Genomic DNA, 14,021 nt, shown 5'->3' with positions numbered 1-14,021 from the left:
CCTGCTGAAACTCTAAATAAACACAGAAAAGCTCTCTTAAGTCTCAACCATTTACCAGTTCACAAGCCCACAAACTACAGAATCCCCTTTCTTTCATTCCTGTGGTCCTAGGCTATTATCATGGTAGCAATTTCTTTAGCTCTATCACAGGAGAAAATTTGTTAAATCTAAAACAAAGTCAAATCTTAGTATTCTCTTTTTACAAATGTTTAAACAGAGGAGCGAATTTAGATAAAAACTCTATTTCAACATCCTAAAGGAGACGTCAGAAAGTGGCAGCTCTAGATCTTGTTCTGCTTGCCAACCGCCATTCCCAAAACCCCTCCCCCCATCACTGGGCTACCTACCACCAAGTAGGCATTAAGTCTAGTTTCAGCAAAAGCAACTCAACACTTACATTTCTTCAATTAACTCATTCGGTTTGGCCCCTACAGGCACTAAACGTTTTAAACTTTCAAAGAACTCTAAAAGGCCTTGATTTTTATATATATATATATTCAACAGTTACCCAAATAGAAGTAATATTAAATGAATTATGAAATGAGCACCCAGAACTTTTTTTCTCATGCTATGCTTTTGCTTCACTATACTGTCTCCCACTTTTGTTTCCCAGTTGCCTCTAACAGTTACTTTGTAAACCTTACCTTGTAACCCTCGACCTGGTGTCAGGTACTTGGTTTGCTCAAAGGCCCTCACAACAGCTTGGCCTTTCAGGAGATTGGTAATGGAATCCACCTATCATTACAGCAGAGATTTCTGGGAGTTACATAACTTCTCGGTATTTCCAAGAGTCAATCTTGTAAAATACTTTTTTCCTCAAAGCAACAATTATTTTTGAAATCCCATGCTGCTTGCAAAATCTATCTTTAAATAAAATATTAGGATAAACTCACCTGATAACATTTACAATGACATCTCTTACTATCCTACCATATATTCATACAAAATATAAATTTTCTTTATAAAAGAAGTAAGAGTTCTAGAATTATTTTTTAAAAACATCTAAAAGTTATCATAATCCTTTTCAAAGTGGTAAAAGCTTCTACACTATAAATTTTGGTTGTGGATATAAATTTTTTTTTAAATGCAAAATACCAACACGAGCACAAGACAACCCTGTGCTTCTTGAGATTAGGCATGAAGTTGAACAAGAAATGTCATGGAGGAATCTGAAAACCCACAAAGAAACAAATAATGAACAGAATAACTCCTGTTCGTAGAACACTTTATAATTTTCTAAGGACTGTGAAATACTTGACATTCATAACAATCCTTTGGGTTAGCTGGCTGAAGGAATCTCTTTTCCACTGTAAACTATAGAAATTAAGGTACAGGGGATGTAGGAACAGATTCCATTCTAACTCCAAACTCCTTTCACTATGTCTGAAAAACGAATTTCTGACAGTTTAGTCTGTGGAAAAAATACCCACAACTGTCCCAACTGTACCTGGCTGAAAAGATGCTCAAGGCAACTGTGTATCTTGTCCTGTTTATCACGAGAAATGCGAACATTTAGGGGAAGCTCATCACCTAGATATTAAAAATAAATCATTCATCTTATGTTTAACATTCCAAAGCATTTTAATGTCAATAAAGTAAAAAATAATTAAACACTAGCTCTTATTCCATACATTAGTTCTCATGTTCAGAAAAAGAATTCCAAAAGCTTTAATAACTATTAGGATGTCAGACTATTGCTCCTTCAAAACTGAGATGAAAGCAGAGGGTCTCACAGAAAGAATCCTGTGGTACCCACATTAATGATTCTTTCAAATGGTGTATTTTTCTAATGGTCAAATAGTTGGAATAAACTGCGTATCTCAAAATTAAGATTTTTCCTAACTCGATGGAAAGTCTTTTTCTTAGCACACATAAAATAAAACATTTATAAGGTATTTATTTCAAGCAGTGTTTTTCTCATCACTCCCTTCCCCACTGCCCGTAAAGCTAGCTCAGGTGCATCTGCTGCCTTCAAATCCTGCTTCAAAGCCTATCCCATCTCCTCACACAATCAGCAATGCCTAATATCCTAGAAAATTTGTTTCTTGTGTACCTATCATACAGGTACCATGTAGTAACACAGAAATATCATAAAACATCATTTATTAACATAAAAATTAGTTTGTTTCTTCCATCTCTTTAAAAATTCACTCTGTTTATAATGGGATTGAGAAGCTGACTTTCTCAAGCATGTAAAACTGAAAGGCAATGTGTGTGGCCACCGAGAATGGCTGATGAAAGGTAAAAATGGATCCGGCAAATTAATCCCTTAGGTTCGGCATCATCAAAGCGTCCGCGTGCCTTCACCAAACGCACCTGAGTCCATTTCATCGCTGTGAAAATACGAGCTGCACTGGCTGCTGCAGATGCTGGTGAAGGAGGTGACGGAATTCCTATTGCTGTTGCAGTCGCTGCGAAGAATGAGGTACGGTGTCACTTTAGCAGTGCATGTGGCAAAGTTTCCCTGCCACTTCTTACTGGATAAACTTATTATGTCGCGGTTATATGTGTTAATATGCTTTATAGAAATTGATGAGAAAGATAAATTTGTTCAACTCACATTTTATCTTACTTTAAAAGAAAGTATTTTCTATTCAATCATATTTCAAATTTTCTTGTCATATAATCTAATCATAATTGAATTTTAAAACGCATAGCTATTTACAGGAGTCAAACCAAACTTAAAATTCGTTATAATCCATTTGATGGTATATGCCTGTAGTTGATTTGCTAAGAGTGACAAAATCCTGTTTCAAGAGCTCTACCTTTCAACCCTTTCTAGTAACTTAAAGGATAACTTATTAATTGCACTCTGAGCTCCCACCCCTCCCCCGCCCCGGGAAGATGGCATCTTGTCTCCATCCCGGAGCCCAGCACAGGACACCACACCTGCTAGGTGCTGGATAATGATGAACATCAAGGGAAAGAAAGTTAGGAATGTCTGTGTGTGAATATGGGCACAGGACAGATTTCAGAAGTAGTGCCGGAGACATAAATATTTTTTTCTCTCAGAACAAGTAAAAGGGACTTATTTAACTTTAAATGTACATTTAAAATTTCTATTTTACCCTAGAGAGAACCTGAGAGTAATGTTAATTATCTGATAACTAGAATTTGAGGGAAGAAAGTATTTTTAGATCTGTAATTTCCCACTGGAGAGAAAACATAGGTTCTTATTAAAGAGCATACTGGTCTCCTTAGAAGCTAAAAGTAAGTGAAATGGTAAAAGTGGTTAATTTGTTTTATACATCATTAAATTTCTAGGAATAATTAACTCACGTATTCATTAAAATCCTTTTCACATAGAAATTGGAAGAGTAGAGTGGTTAATAAACTGAGAGCCAGGCCACCTGATTTCCTAGGTAAATTATGTAACTCCTGGGGGCCTCAGCTTCCTTAGATGTAAAATGCAGTTAATATCAGAACCTGCCACAGAGGGCTGTGGGACGAATTCCATGAAATCATCCTGCTTCCCGCTGTGTCTGGTAAGAATGCTTTTAATGTTAGCTATTAGTCTGTGCTAAACATCTCTGATGAAACAGCTTCGATTTAAAGATAATTACTAAATATCTTTTCATTGTAAAACACTGTATAATAAATAAGAGTAAGAGAGTTTTTGTCTTCAGTTAATGTAAATAAAACGGGAGGTTCTGAAGCTGCATGCTCAGCATACGTGGCAGGTTGCCACAGGTCTCGATGAGGTTCCAGGTGACACAAGGATTCAAAGGAGAAAAAGCACTTTCAATTAAGGAAGTTCATTGGAAGAGCCATCATTCTGAGAGTCTGGTAAGAAGATGACTTGACAGAGTTTGGAGGGAAGGTGTTATGGGTTGAATTGTATCTCTCCCTCCCCCGCCCCTAAATTCATATGGTGAAGTCCAACACTCAGTATTCCAAACTGTGATCTCATCTGGAGGGAGGGTCTTGACAGAGGTAATCAAGTTAAAATGAGGTCACTAGTGGGGGCCCTAATCCAGTATGACTGGTGTCCTTATAAGAAGACGAAACATGGACACTGAGACAGGCTTGGAAGGAAAAGGATGGGAAGAGACAGAGGGAGAAGACAGTCATCTGCAACCAAGAGATTGAGCCTTCCTTCACAGCCCTAAGAAAGAACCCAACCCTGCTGACACCTGGATTTCAGACTTCCAGCCCTAGAACTGTAGGATAATAAATAAATTTCTGTTGTTCAAGCCACCTGGTTCTTGGTACTCTGTTACAGCTGTCCTAACAAAATTGTACAGAAGGCATGTGAGGGAAGAAGAAACGCACAAAGCTGGTCACAGAGGTGAGCACGTGAAACTAGTTCAATTAGCTTGAATCACAGAATATAGGAAGGAGGAAAAACAAAACAGAAAGAACTCCTATTCACTACCCAATAGTCCAATAATCAGAAACAGATATTCCAAAAAAAACCTGTTAATATAGGCACAACTTGTTTATTTGCCATACGTGTTACACAATCCATAAGAGAATAACAAATCTCCTAAATTAGGTCCACTCGGTTGGAGAAAAAATGTTTTTTCCAAATTACTCAGATTATAAAAGGGAAGAATTTGAAAGATAGTGATGTCTCACTATGCTTTGTCTGAGGTTGGTAACAGCCAGCGGTTATTTTGTGGGAATAATAAACAAAAACAACAGTCAAAAATTTTTTCAAGGGCTTCCCTGGTGGCGCAGTGGTTGAGAGTCCGCCTGCTGATGCAGGGGACACGGGTTCGTGCCCAACTCCGGGAAGATCCCACATGCTGCGGAGCAGCTGGGCCCATGAGCCACGGCCGCTGAGCCTGCGCGTCCGGAGCCTGTGCTCCGCAACGGGAGAGGCCACAGCAGTGAGAGGCCCGCGTACCGCAAAAATCTGGGGGAATTTCTTTGTTCCTAGGTGGTGTTCTGATTTTGGTCATCCTGGAACTTTGACCTAAGACATCCTCATTTGCTTTGATTTCATCCTACTCTTTGTTTCTTATCTTTGGTTTTATTATACTTTCCTGGGTTTCCCCATTTTTGTTGTTGTTGTTGTTAATTCATTTATTTAAGAATGCTTATTCAGGGCTTCCCTGGTGGAGCAGTGGTTGAGAGTCTGCCTGCCAATGCAGGGGATGTGGGCTGTGCCCCGGGCCGGGAAGATCCCACATGCCACAGAGTGGCTAGGCCCATGAGCCATGGCCACTGAGCCTGCACGTCTGGAACCTGTGCTCCGCAATGCGAGAGGCCACAATAGTGAGAGGCCCGCGTACCGCCAAAAAAAAAAAAAAAAAAAAATTTTCAAGACCTTTGTGGAAAATACAGAATCACATTTGACTTGGTCAATGAGATGGGTTTCAGGAATGAATGAATTACCTGTAAGAGTCTCTGTTGCTGATGGTGTCGTGACCTGAATCTTCCTGCTCATCGCCTGCCACGTTAAAACAGACGCGTTTGCTGTTTCTCTCTCCCTTCTCGTTGTCACTGTCTGTTGGGACTATGGACTCTGATGCCTTACGTTCTAATTTAGGAGAATATGTTATTGAAGACAGAAGGCTGCAGTGGGATATTAAAAAAAAAGAGTAAGTGCACATTTTCACACTGGTGGCTACAGATAACTACCTTGCTCATTGAATATGATATAGGCTTACAGATATTTCTAGAGCTTCGTCTAGGTGTCACCTGAAATTAATAACCTGTTGCATAAAAGGCCTGTCATGCAAAGTTCACTTTTTCCTCTCAGAATAAGTAATGGAAACAGCTCATAATTTTGATGAGAAAGCTGTGTTCAAATCCAGGTTCTGCCACGGACTAGCTATGCTCTCCTGGCAAAACCAGGATGGTTCTCTCTGACATCTATGAAATGTGGATAATAAGAATAGCTACCCACAGGGCTGCTGTGAGAATGAAATGCATAGAACATATTGCTGGTACTCAACGGGCATCACCTCGCTCCCAGCCATTGTCACCACCACGTGAAAATACCTGAGAAACTTTAAAGTGCTATCCAAATATTAAAATAAACACTAAATGGGCTTAAACCTCTGCACTGGCTTACCTTCAGATGTTAAAATCCCATTGCCCCTCTCCGCCTGCCCTGGGTTTCCCCCAGGCCTTCTCTATTTGTCAGGGAGAATATCATGTGGACAAACTGTTCTCACATTCATGCAAACAGGAGTCCTGCCCGTCCTGACCCTAAGACGCTAAACAGAGTCACACACAGGTGAGGACAGGCGGTAGTAGGGGCTACCCCAATACCATCCACAACCCAGTCATCATGAAACATCATGAATCTGCCCAAACGCAAAGCTCTTCCACTGGGCTCAAGGCTAAAACACACTTTCAGACTCTGAATTGGCAAAAAAACTTGATGCAGACTCTAGGCAGCACTGATTGCACCAGGCTAGACTTGCATGTTTGGCTGTAAATTGTTTCTTATAGAACTAACTCAAAATGACACAAAACTGGAATCAGTCTTTACTATCAAACAATGTGCTATAGAATTTGCAAAACAAATTAAACCATAACTGAACAAAGGGCCCGGGCATGGTTTCTCCAGCCCACAATCATCTTCTCTTTTATTTACCAAATACCGATGACATGCTGTTCTAGTCAACAGCATATATGCACATATCTTGACACTCATTTTTCCATAGCAATGTCATGTTTATTTTATTTCAAGACCATGAAAAGGTCTTCTACCTCTTATTTATATCCCATAATGTCAAACCCAATGCTGTGCAGAGTAAATATTTGTTAAGTCATTTCACTAATGAATTAATTAAACACATTTATCGAACCATGCATCGCCCTTGGTGCTGTGCATGCAGCAGTTTACAAAACAAACAAAAGTCCATGCCCTCTTGGCGCTTAAATTCTACTGGGAGGAAACAAACAATGACCCGATAAGCTGTATAGTGTATCACATGGTGACAAATGGGAAGGAGAAAACTTTTGAAAAAGGGAATGAAGCCAGGGCTGCAACTTCAAATAGTGTCATCAGGTAAGGTCTCACTGTGAGATGATATCTGAATAATATTTTGGCAGTTTATAGTTTTTAGACACCTGGGAAAATCAGGGAGCTCTGCTAGATTGCTCAGGGCCCTGCAAAGCTATGAATTATTTTAAACACTTTTTCTATTTGGAAAGATATGTTTATGTCTCATAAGACAGACTGTGTATTTCTTCACTCCCTCCACCCAAAAGATTAAAGCATTAGATTAACTCCAATTACCCAAGCTGCATGCTGAACAGACAGAAGAACTCTGACTACCAAAGAGGAAAGAGATGCAGGAGTTCTCATTCTGCAAGGAGTCCTCTGTGCTCTATGGACCTTTTAAATTAGAAGTCATGGGGGCTCAGCATAAATATTTTTTTCACAGCTCTACGAATTGTGTTCAGATATTTGCTTTTCATTTTAAACAGCTGCAGTCATGCTTGCACTGACCCTGTGGGAACAAGTGTTAGGCTAACAAACAAATGATAGAAAAACAATGTTTTTGACACCACGTTTTTGCATAAAATTTCTCGATTCTTAAAAGTAATAATAGGGCTTCCCTGGTGGCGCAGTGGTTGAGAGTCTGCCTGCCGATGCAGGGGACACGGGTTCGTGCCCAGGTCTGGGAAGATCCCACATGCCGCGGAGCGGCTAAGCCCGTGAGCCATGGCTGCTGAGCCTCCGCGTCCGGAGCCTGTGCTCCGCAACGGGAGAGGCCACAACAGTGAGAGGCCCGCGTACCACGAAAAAAAAAAAAAAAAAAAAGTAATAATAGAGCATAAAGCTTAATATTTGTGCTCGCAGAAATAGTTTCCTTTAACTTTGCTCATATACAGTGTTAAGCTCCCTCTGACAGTGTGTAGGTCTGTTGATTCTGAATTAACATCCTGAGCTGAGTACCATTTCTGGTCAATCTCCGCCAAATGCCCTTGATGAATAAAGATTTCTGTATATGGTGGATTGCATCTACCTGTGCGTTTTCTATTTGACTGAGATTTAAATATCACCATCATCCTCTTCAGCACAGCTAACATTTGTTGAGCTCTTATGCCAGTCACTATGCTAAGTACCTAACAGGTATTAATTCACTCAGTCCCTCAGACCACCTTATGAAGTGGGTATCCTCGTTATTAACATCAGTATTATTATTGTTATTCTCATCTTAGAGATGGGCTGAGTGAGACACACTCATAATACTGTGCAAACTAAGCAGAACACCCCTCCCTGCATATCGCTCACCCGTTCTGGAGGACGAAGGTGGGCATGAGTGCCGCCCGCCACATGCCAGTTCTCCAGGACTCATGACTGGGTGGCTCCTCTCCCCCTGAGAGGGTAGGAATGACCACGTGCCTTGCTTTCGCCAATGCAGTGCGAGTGGAGGTGACATGGGTCCCTCCTGGGTGGACATCTTCATGCAAGTGTGTTCTCTGCCTCATTCCCTGCCTTCTGTGACCGTCAGAGGCATTCCAGCTGATGGGGCTTGGCCAGCCTAGACCTGAGTGAGGTCGACGTGGAGCAGAGACCCTGGAACCCACTGGGCATGGAAAGCGAGCAAGAAAGGAACTTTGTTGTCTCAAGTCTGGGAGGCTTTAGAGTTTTGGTGAACGTAACAGTGAAAGGGGTAAAAACCAGTTGTAGAGGAAGCAGGATGTCCAGAGGAGGAAGAAACGAGTGACTGGGACTCAGGGTATGGACTGTGTCCCGGGGAAGCTGGCACCGTCTCTCCACAGACCGGCCACCAGCCTGACACTTGAGTGCCTAGAAGGCCAGCCACGCCGGCCTCAGGAGCAGGGCTGACCAGGCAGAGGTGTGTCACGTTCCGGGATCAGAAAGAGGCTGATGCAGGAGGAGCTCAGAGAAATGGGTTTGGAGAGAGGGACGGGAGCAAATTGTGTAGAAATGTGCAGAGGCCACAGTAACGCATCTCCCATGATTCTAGTTGCATTGAAATGCCATTAAATGGCTTTAAGCAGGGGACTAGCACAATTTACCTGTACAGATCCCTCTGGCACCTGCTGAATGTAGAATGTATTAGATGGAGAGGCACAGCTGGAAAATTCTACAGCGGGTACTAGAGAGGAGACTATGGTGACCCAGTCTAAGGTGATGGGGTGGACACATTCTGAGGTATAACTGACAGGACTTGATAAGGTACTGGAGGTGAAGGGAAAGGAAAGAGAAGAATCACAGCTGATACCTAGATTCTGGCTTCATAAACTGAAGAGATGGAGAATACTGAGAAGGGGGACAACCTTGATGGGGGAGGAGGCAAAGCAGATTTGAGTATGAGGTCAAAGTAGATTTCAGTTTCAGAAACAAATTTAAGTTTGAGGCGCCTGTGAGACAGCCCAGGGTTTCATAAACCAACTCACAGCTGGTCTGTGAGAACGAAAGCAATCAGTGCATGTAATCATATAACTGTGCCCGGCACATGAGCCCCTATAATACATGCTAGTTTTTATGAAACTGTGCCCCGTTTTTTACATTTACCAGAAGAATGCTTGGGAAAACCTCAAAGATAATTCCACCACCAGCCCTACCGTTCCTATCTGTAACCCCCAGCTCACTAACTGTCATACAATGTGTTTTGGTTGTCACTCAATCCTGAGACATGTGCCACCTACAAAATAAAGTCTATTCTCAAATTTCCTGCCTTACTAGCCCCCAATACTCTTTATTCATTTCCTCTCTGTGAGAATACACAAACCCTGAATTTTAAAACCCTGTCAGAGGTTCTGGACTCTCCACGAATTATTTCTTCCCTTTACTTATATCTAATACCCGAGAGTCATTAACCAGAAAATCGCCCACTAAAGGGCTAAAGTATCTAGCTTCCTGAAATGAAACAGGAATCACAAAATCTTGATGAAATTCATAACATCACCTTACTTCCTGTTACTACACAGCACATCTGTCTCTAGTTCTATCTTTGGATCTGAACAAGGTAGGAGGATTTAGGGGAATGCCTGTGTGTCAAAGGACATGTTCCCAAGTGACAGGAAAACCAGACTTCACAATTAGACAGGCTCAGCATCAGGACCTTTCACAGGAATGAATGACTCCTAGAAAGGCTAGCAGGGAGATATTGTGAGGCAATTCTCTTAAAACTTGGCACAGCAGCTGAGATCTGCTTCTCTACTCTACAGAGGCACCTATGTTAGACCACGAATAATTTCTACATGGTGAGAAAACTGTTTAGTAGCTAGCTTTTTAAATAATTTGTCAAGCTCCACTGTACTGCAGCATTTCTGAACGGGGCAATGGGGCATCCAGGCACTTGGACAACGGTACTGTTTTAAAGTGATTATGTTACACACTGAAATATGGTGGAACATATTTATATTTAGAATTAAATTATATGGTGCACACAGAGAAGACCAAGGAAGTTTCTCAAATCAGTGGCTCATTTCATGTCACTTTCCTAATAAACAAGCACAGTTGGTAAAGACTTTTAGAATAACAGAGTGGCAAAATCACAAGTAAAAATAGGTAATCATTTTAACTAGTTTTGGTTAATAAAAATAGCTTAACCCTCTTTCTGAAATTAGTGCTTTAAATATAAAGCATTTTAAACCAAGTAAAGGGAGCCCCTTGGCTCTAACCATTTCCTTGAAAATATACCTACATTAACTGAACTTAAAAAAAAAGAAGTCAATAAATTCACAAAGACAGACAAACTCTGGACAAGTGCCAGGAAGTGCTGGGTAGTCAATGCATTAGAGAGCCAGTCTCCAAGGCAGTGTTCACTCAGGCACATCAATAATCTTGCCATGGACAAAGGACTCATCTGAAAAGGAGGAATAATAACTCTTAGTTTAACTGGAATCATGGGATTGGTCCAGATGTTCTCCTAGAATCCCTTTGAGATCTAGGATCCATGATTCAATGCTACTATCCATTGCCTTATTAATAAACAGTCTTCCTCTTGAACCTCCTGAATACTTCAGGGGAAAAAAGAGACTGGTTTCTAAAATACAATATAACATATATGATAAAATCAATTTATTAAATAAAGCAAAATATAATGTCCTAAAATATTAACTTCTCTGTCACAAGGTCATTCTAAAACAATTCCAAATATCATACATTTGTTTAAAAATAACCACCTGTTCTCTCAGTAACCTCAAACTGTTTAAATTGTCTAGGAATGGGGTGGTCCCAATATAATACACCAAGTGTCATAAGTAATTATAAAAAACTAGTGTATTAGACAAAGGAAAATAGAATTTCAATTCTAAATTAACTCATAAAAATGTCAGAAAGCAGTAGCACAGTAAATAGTAACTACTTAAAGATAATCTTAGAAATATGGTGCACTAATATGGTAATTTTGATCTCTAAATTTCAAAGATGTATAAAGTAAGAGATCATGTCAATTAAAATTTCATTAGTGTAATGTCTAATTACAACAAAGCCTTAGAATCAGTTCTAAATATTTTATGTGAAATCTGAATTACCCGTGGAAGTAGGGATGATGTGTGTGTGAACTAAATAATACACATTTGATAGCCATCTAAATCTGCAACTTCATAAAGGGAGTACATTAAAAAGAGGAAAATGGTCCTTATACCATTTTCAGATTTTTCCCACTATGATGTGTTCAACAATTTCAATCCCCTGAATGATAAGCAAGCATGTCAAGCCCTAGGCTGATTGCTTTTTGTATTAATTTTTATATTTTTCACCACAAATAGATAATTTGTTATGATTGTTCACCCTCTTCTATACATGAGAAACTGAGCTACCCCAAATCCCATTCTACCTTGACTAGATGTGAAGCATAATCACACTCCATGATGTAGCAAACCATCCTACAGAGTTCAGGGAATTCTCCAACCTCCAAGTTCTTGAATAAGAATCAGAGTTGACCTCTGGAAAGATTTTATTCAACTCCCTCGTCTTCTCCGTTCTTGATAAAAGATTCCAAATTACTGGCACAGTGATTTGGGTACTTCCTTAGTAAACCATTAATTCAATCAGAAGAGAAGAAAGGGTGTTGTTGGTCATTGGTCCTAGGGTTACATACTTTTGCTTTTACTCATTTAACAAGTATGTTAAGGACTTGGTATGCTTTACATTTTTCCATAAACATCTACTGAGTGCCTATCCACCAAATGCTGTGTTCTGGTCTGTAAACGGTACACAAGGAAACCCCTACACGCAGTTCGTACTCTTTCAATCATATCGTTCAATTTAACATTGGCACACTGAAACCTAGCGTTTTCTATATGAAAGAACCTTGTTGTTCTCTTCCCTGGTATAAAATTCTTCCTTAAGATACAGATCTACAGAACTGCCATGTTTTCTCATTTTTAGGGTGTTGACATTAAGAGGATCTATACGCTCAGCAAAAATTCCTACATTTTCAAACAGTAAAAAGAATAATGGGTATTCAGGAGTGCCATTTCCTACAGCTATTGTATTATGTACATTTAAAAGGACAGTAAATAAAATGCTTACTCATCTGTTTGACAAACACACATCTCCACCTCCTTCAGTGCAGTCTGAAGTTTGCCCAGCAGTTTCTGATAGATATCTTGGGTTTCTAAGTCGTCTTCTTTCAACAAATACCGGAGACCGTGCCCATCTTGCTGCCCCAGAGACAGACCTGAAGGGGCCGCCATGGTTGTAATCGTATGTTGAATGTACACCATAGGGCTTAGTTTTCCTGAGGAGTTGAAACCATTCCATAGCAACCGTTATTACCTTGAACTTACAGTAGCAATCCAGCGCCATTCATTTTAGACGTCCAAGCTTACAAAAGATAAAATGCCAATCTAAGGTTGCATTTAATTCAGGAACTAAAGCTTATGGGGAGTTGTGATTAAAAACTACGAATACGGTTCGATTCCATGTCCCACTGGGATGGCATGGGATGGTACTCTGCATCCCTTGCAGCTGCTCCTCCACTATTTTTCTCATAGTTACAGGGCCATCTCAGATGAGTGATTTCACAGCAAGATGAGCTGTGCCTATCAGGCATGCAAGGAAGACAAAAACAATCATTCTTCTTGGAGGAAAACTAATGAAAATGTTTAACTCCATTTTCATTCTACAAACACTTATGCATAATTATCCAAATGACTAGCGTGAGGAATCCTTTCTTTACAAAATTTCAGACTTGCTGACATGCTAATTTCAGGGATGCAGGAATAGGTATGATTGCCTAAGTTACGTGTCATAATTTGATAAAGTTGAAAAAGCTAACATACCTTGTTCCGATTTATTTTCTTTATCATGAGAATTATGCTTCCTGCTATCCAACTGAACACCAAATGCACTCCCCAGGTACGCTGATGTTTTGGGATAAGAAACTTCCATCACATTGACATGGCAGTTGGTGGGGCAGAAATCACTGCTGTGCAGTGGGGAGATCTTAGATTTGGCCTGTTTAAAGGTGGGCCAGGCTCTATTCTTTAGTACACGAGAAAACTGTAGATGAAAGACGAAAGAAAAAGCAGTTGAATGCAGTGATAATTCAAACATTTCACTCCTGTCATCCATAGCAAAATCAAAAGAAAATTAAAACATGTCAACTGCAACGGGTGAAATAAATTACAAGCTGTCAGAAATTAAGTCATTATTTTAAAATTCACACATTCTTAGAAAAGCAAAGCAATATAGGCAGCAAATGCAAAGGATTCTTTTGAAACACTGATTGCAAGTCAAGCGCTAAAAGAGATGAATTCAAGCGATCAACACCACTTACTAGGACTCAAATCCACAGGCTCCCAGCAGCTGAGAGTCAGAGAGAGAAACTGAATCAGCGTCCTAGGACACCAAGATAGGAGAAGGTGCAAGGTGGCAGAACAGGGTAGCTGTCAGGTCAAGGATGGAAGAAGATGGATTATTCCAAACATCGTCAGAAAGCTGACCCAGACCTGAGTCTGGGAACAGGTTAGACAGCAAAGCTTGGTGGTGGGGACCCCGAATGGCAGGACAACAGGCAGAACAGACTTTACTTCCCACCCGTGCTTCCTGCTAATCACTGTTGAGCTTTGGGTCAGGGTCAGCCTGAAGACCGCCGTGGACGCTGCTTCTATGCCATTGAGAATAGTGA

The 14,021-nt window shown here is 40.4% G+C and overlaps 1 protein-coding gene across 1 annotated transcript in view; it reads right to left on the bottom strand.

Annotated features, from left to right (window-relative positions):
• Positions 1 to 14,021, bottom strand: part of PREX2 (phosphatidylinositol-3,4,5-trisphosphate dependent Rac exchange factor 2) — a 291,490-nt gene that overhangs the window by 104,145 nt on the left and 173,324 nt on the right. The window contains exons 24-29 of the mRNA XM_007448492.1: positions 13,174 to 13,393; positions 12,422 to 12,629; positions 5,341 to 5,520; positions 2,317 to 2,411; positions 1,448 to 1,530; positions 631 to 735 (exon numbers count right to left, since the gene is read on the bottom strand). Coding sequence (XP_007448554.1) covers positions 631 to 735; positions 1,448 to 1,530; positions 2,317 to 2,411; positions 5,341 to 5,520; positions 12,422 to 12,629; positions 13,174 to 13,393 — 891 coding nt within the window. The remainder of the gene's footprint in view (positions 1 to 630; positions 736 to 1,447; positions 1,531 to 2,316; positions 2,412 to 5,340; positions 5,521 to 12,421; positions 12,630 to 13,173; positions 13,394 to 14,021) is intronic.

The sequence above is a fragment of the Lipotes vexillifer genome, unplaced genomic scaffold, assembly GCF_000442215.2.
Source record: "Lipotes vexillifer unplaced genomic scaffold, Lipotes_vexillifer_v1.1 scaffold815, whole genome shotgun sequence".
Lineage (NCBI taxonomy): Eukaryota > Metazoa > Chordata > Mammalia > Artiodactyla > Lipotidae > Lipotes > Lipotes vexillifer.
Note: the sequence above shows the minus strand (reverse complement) of the source record. Positions and strands in the feature narration are given on the sequence as shown.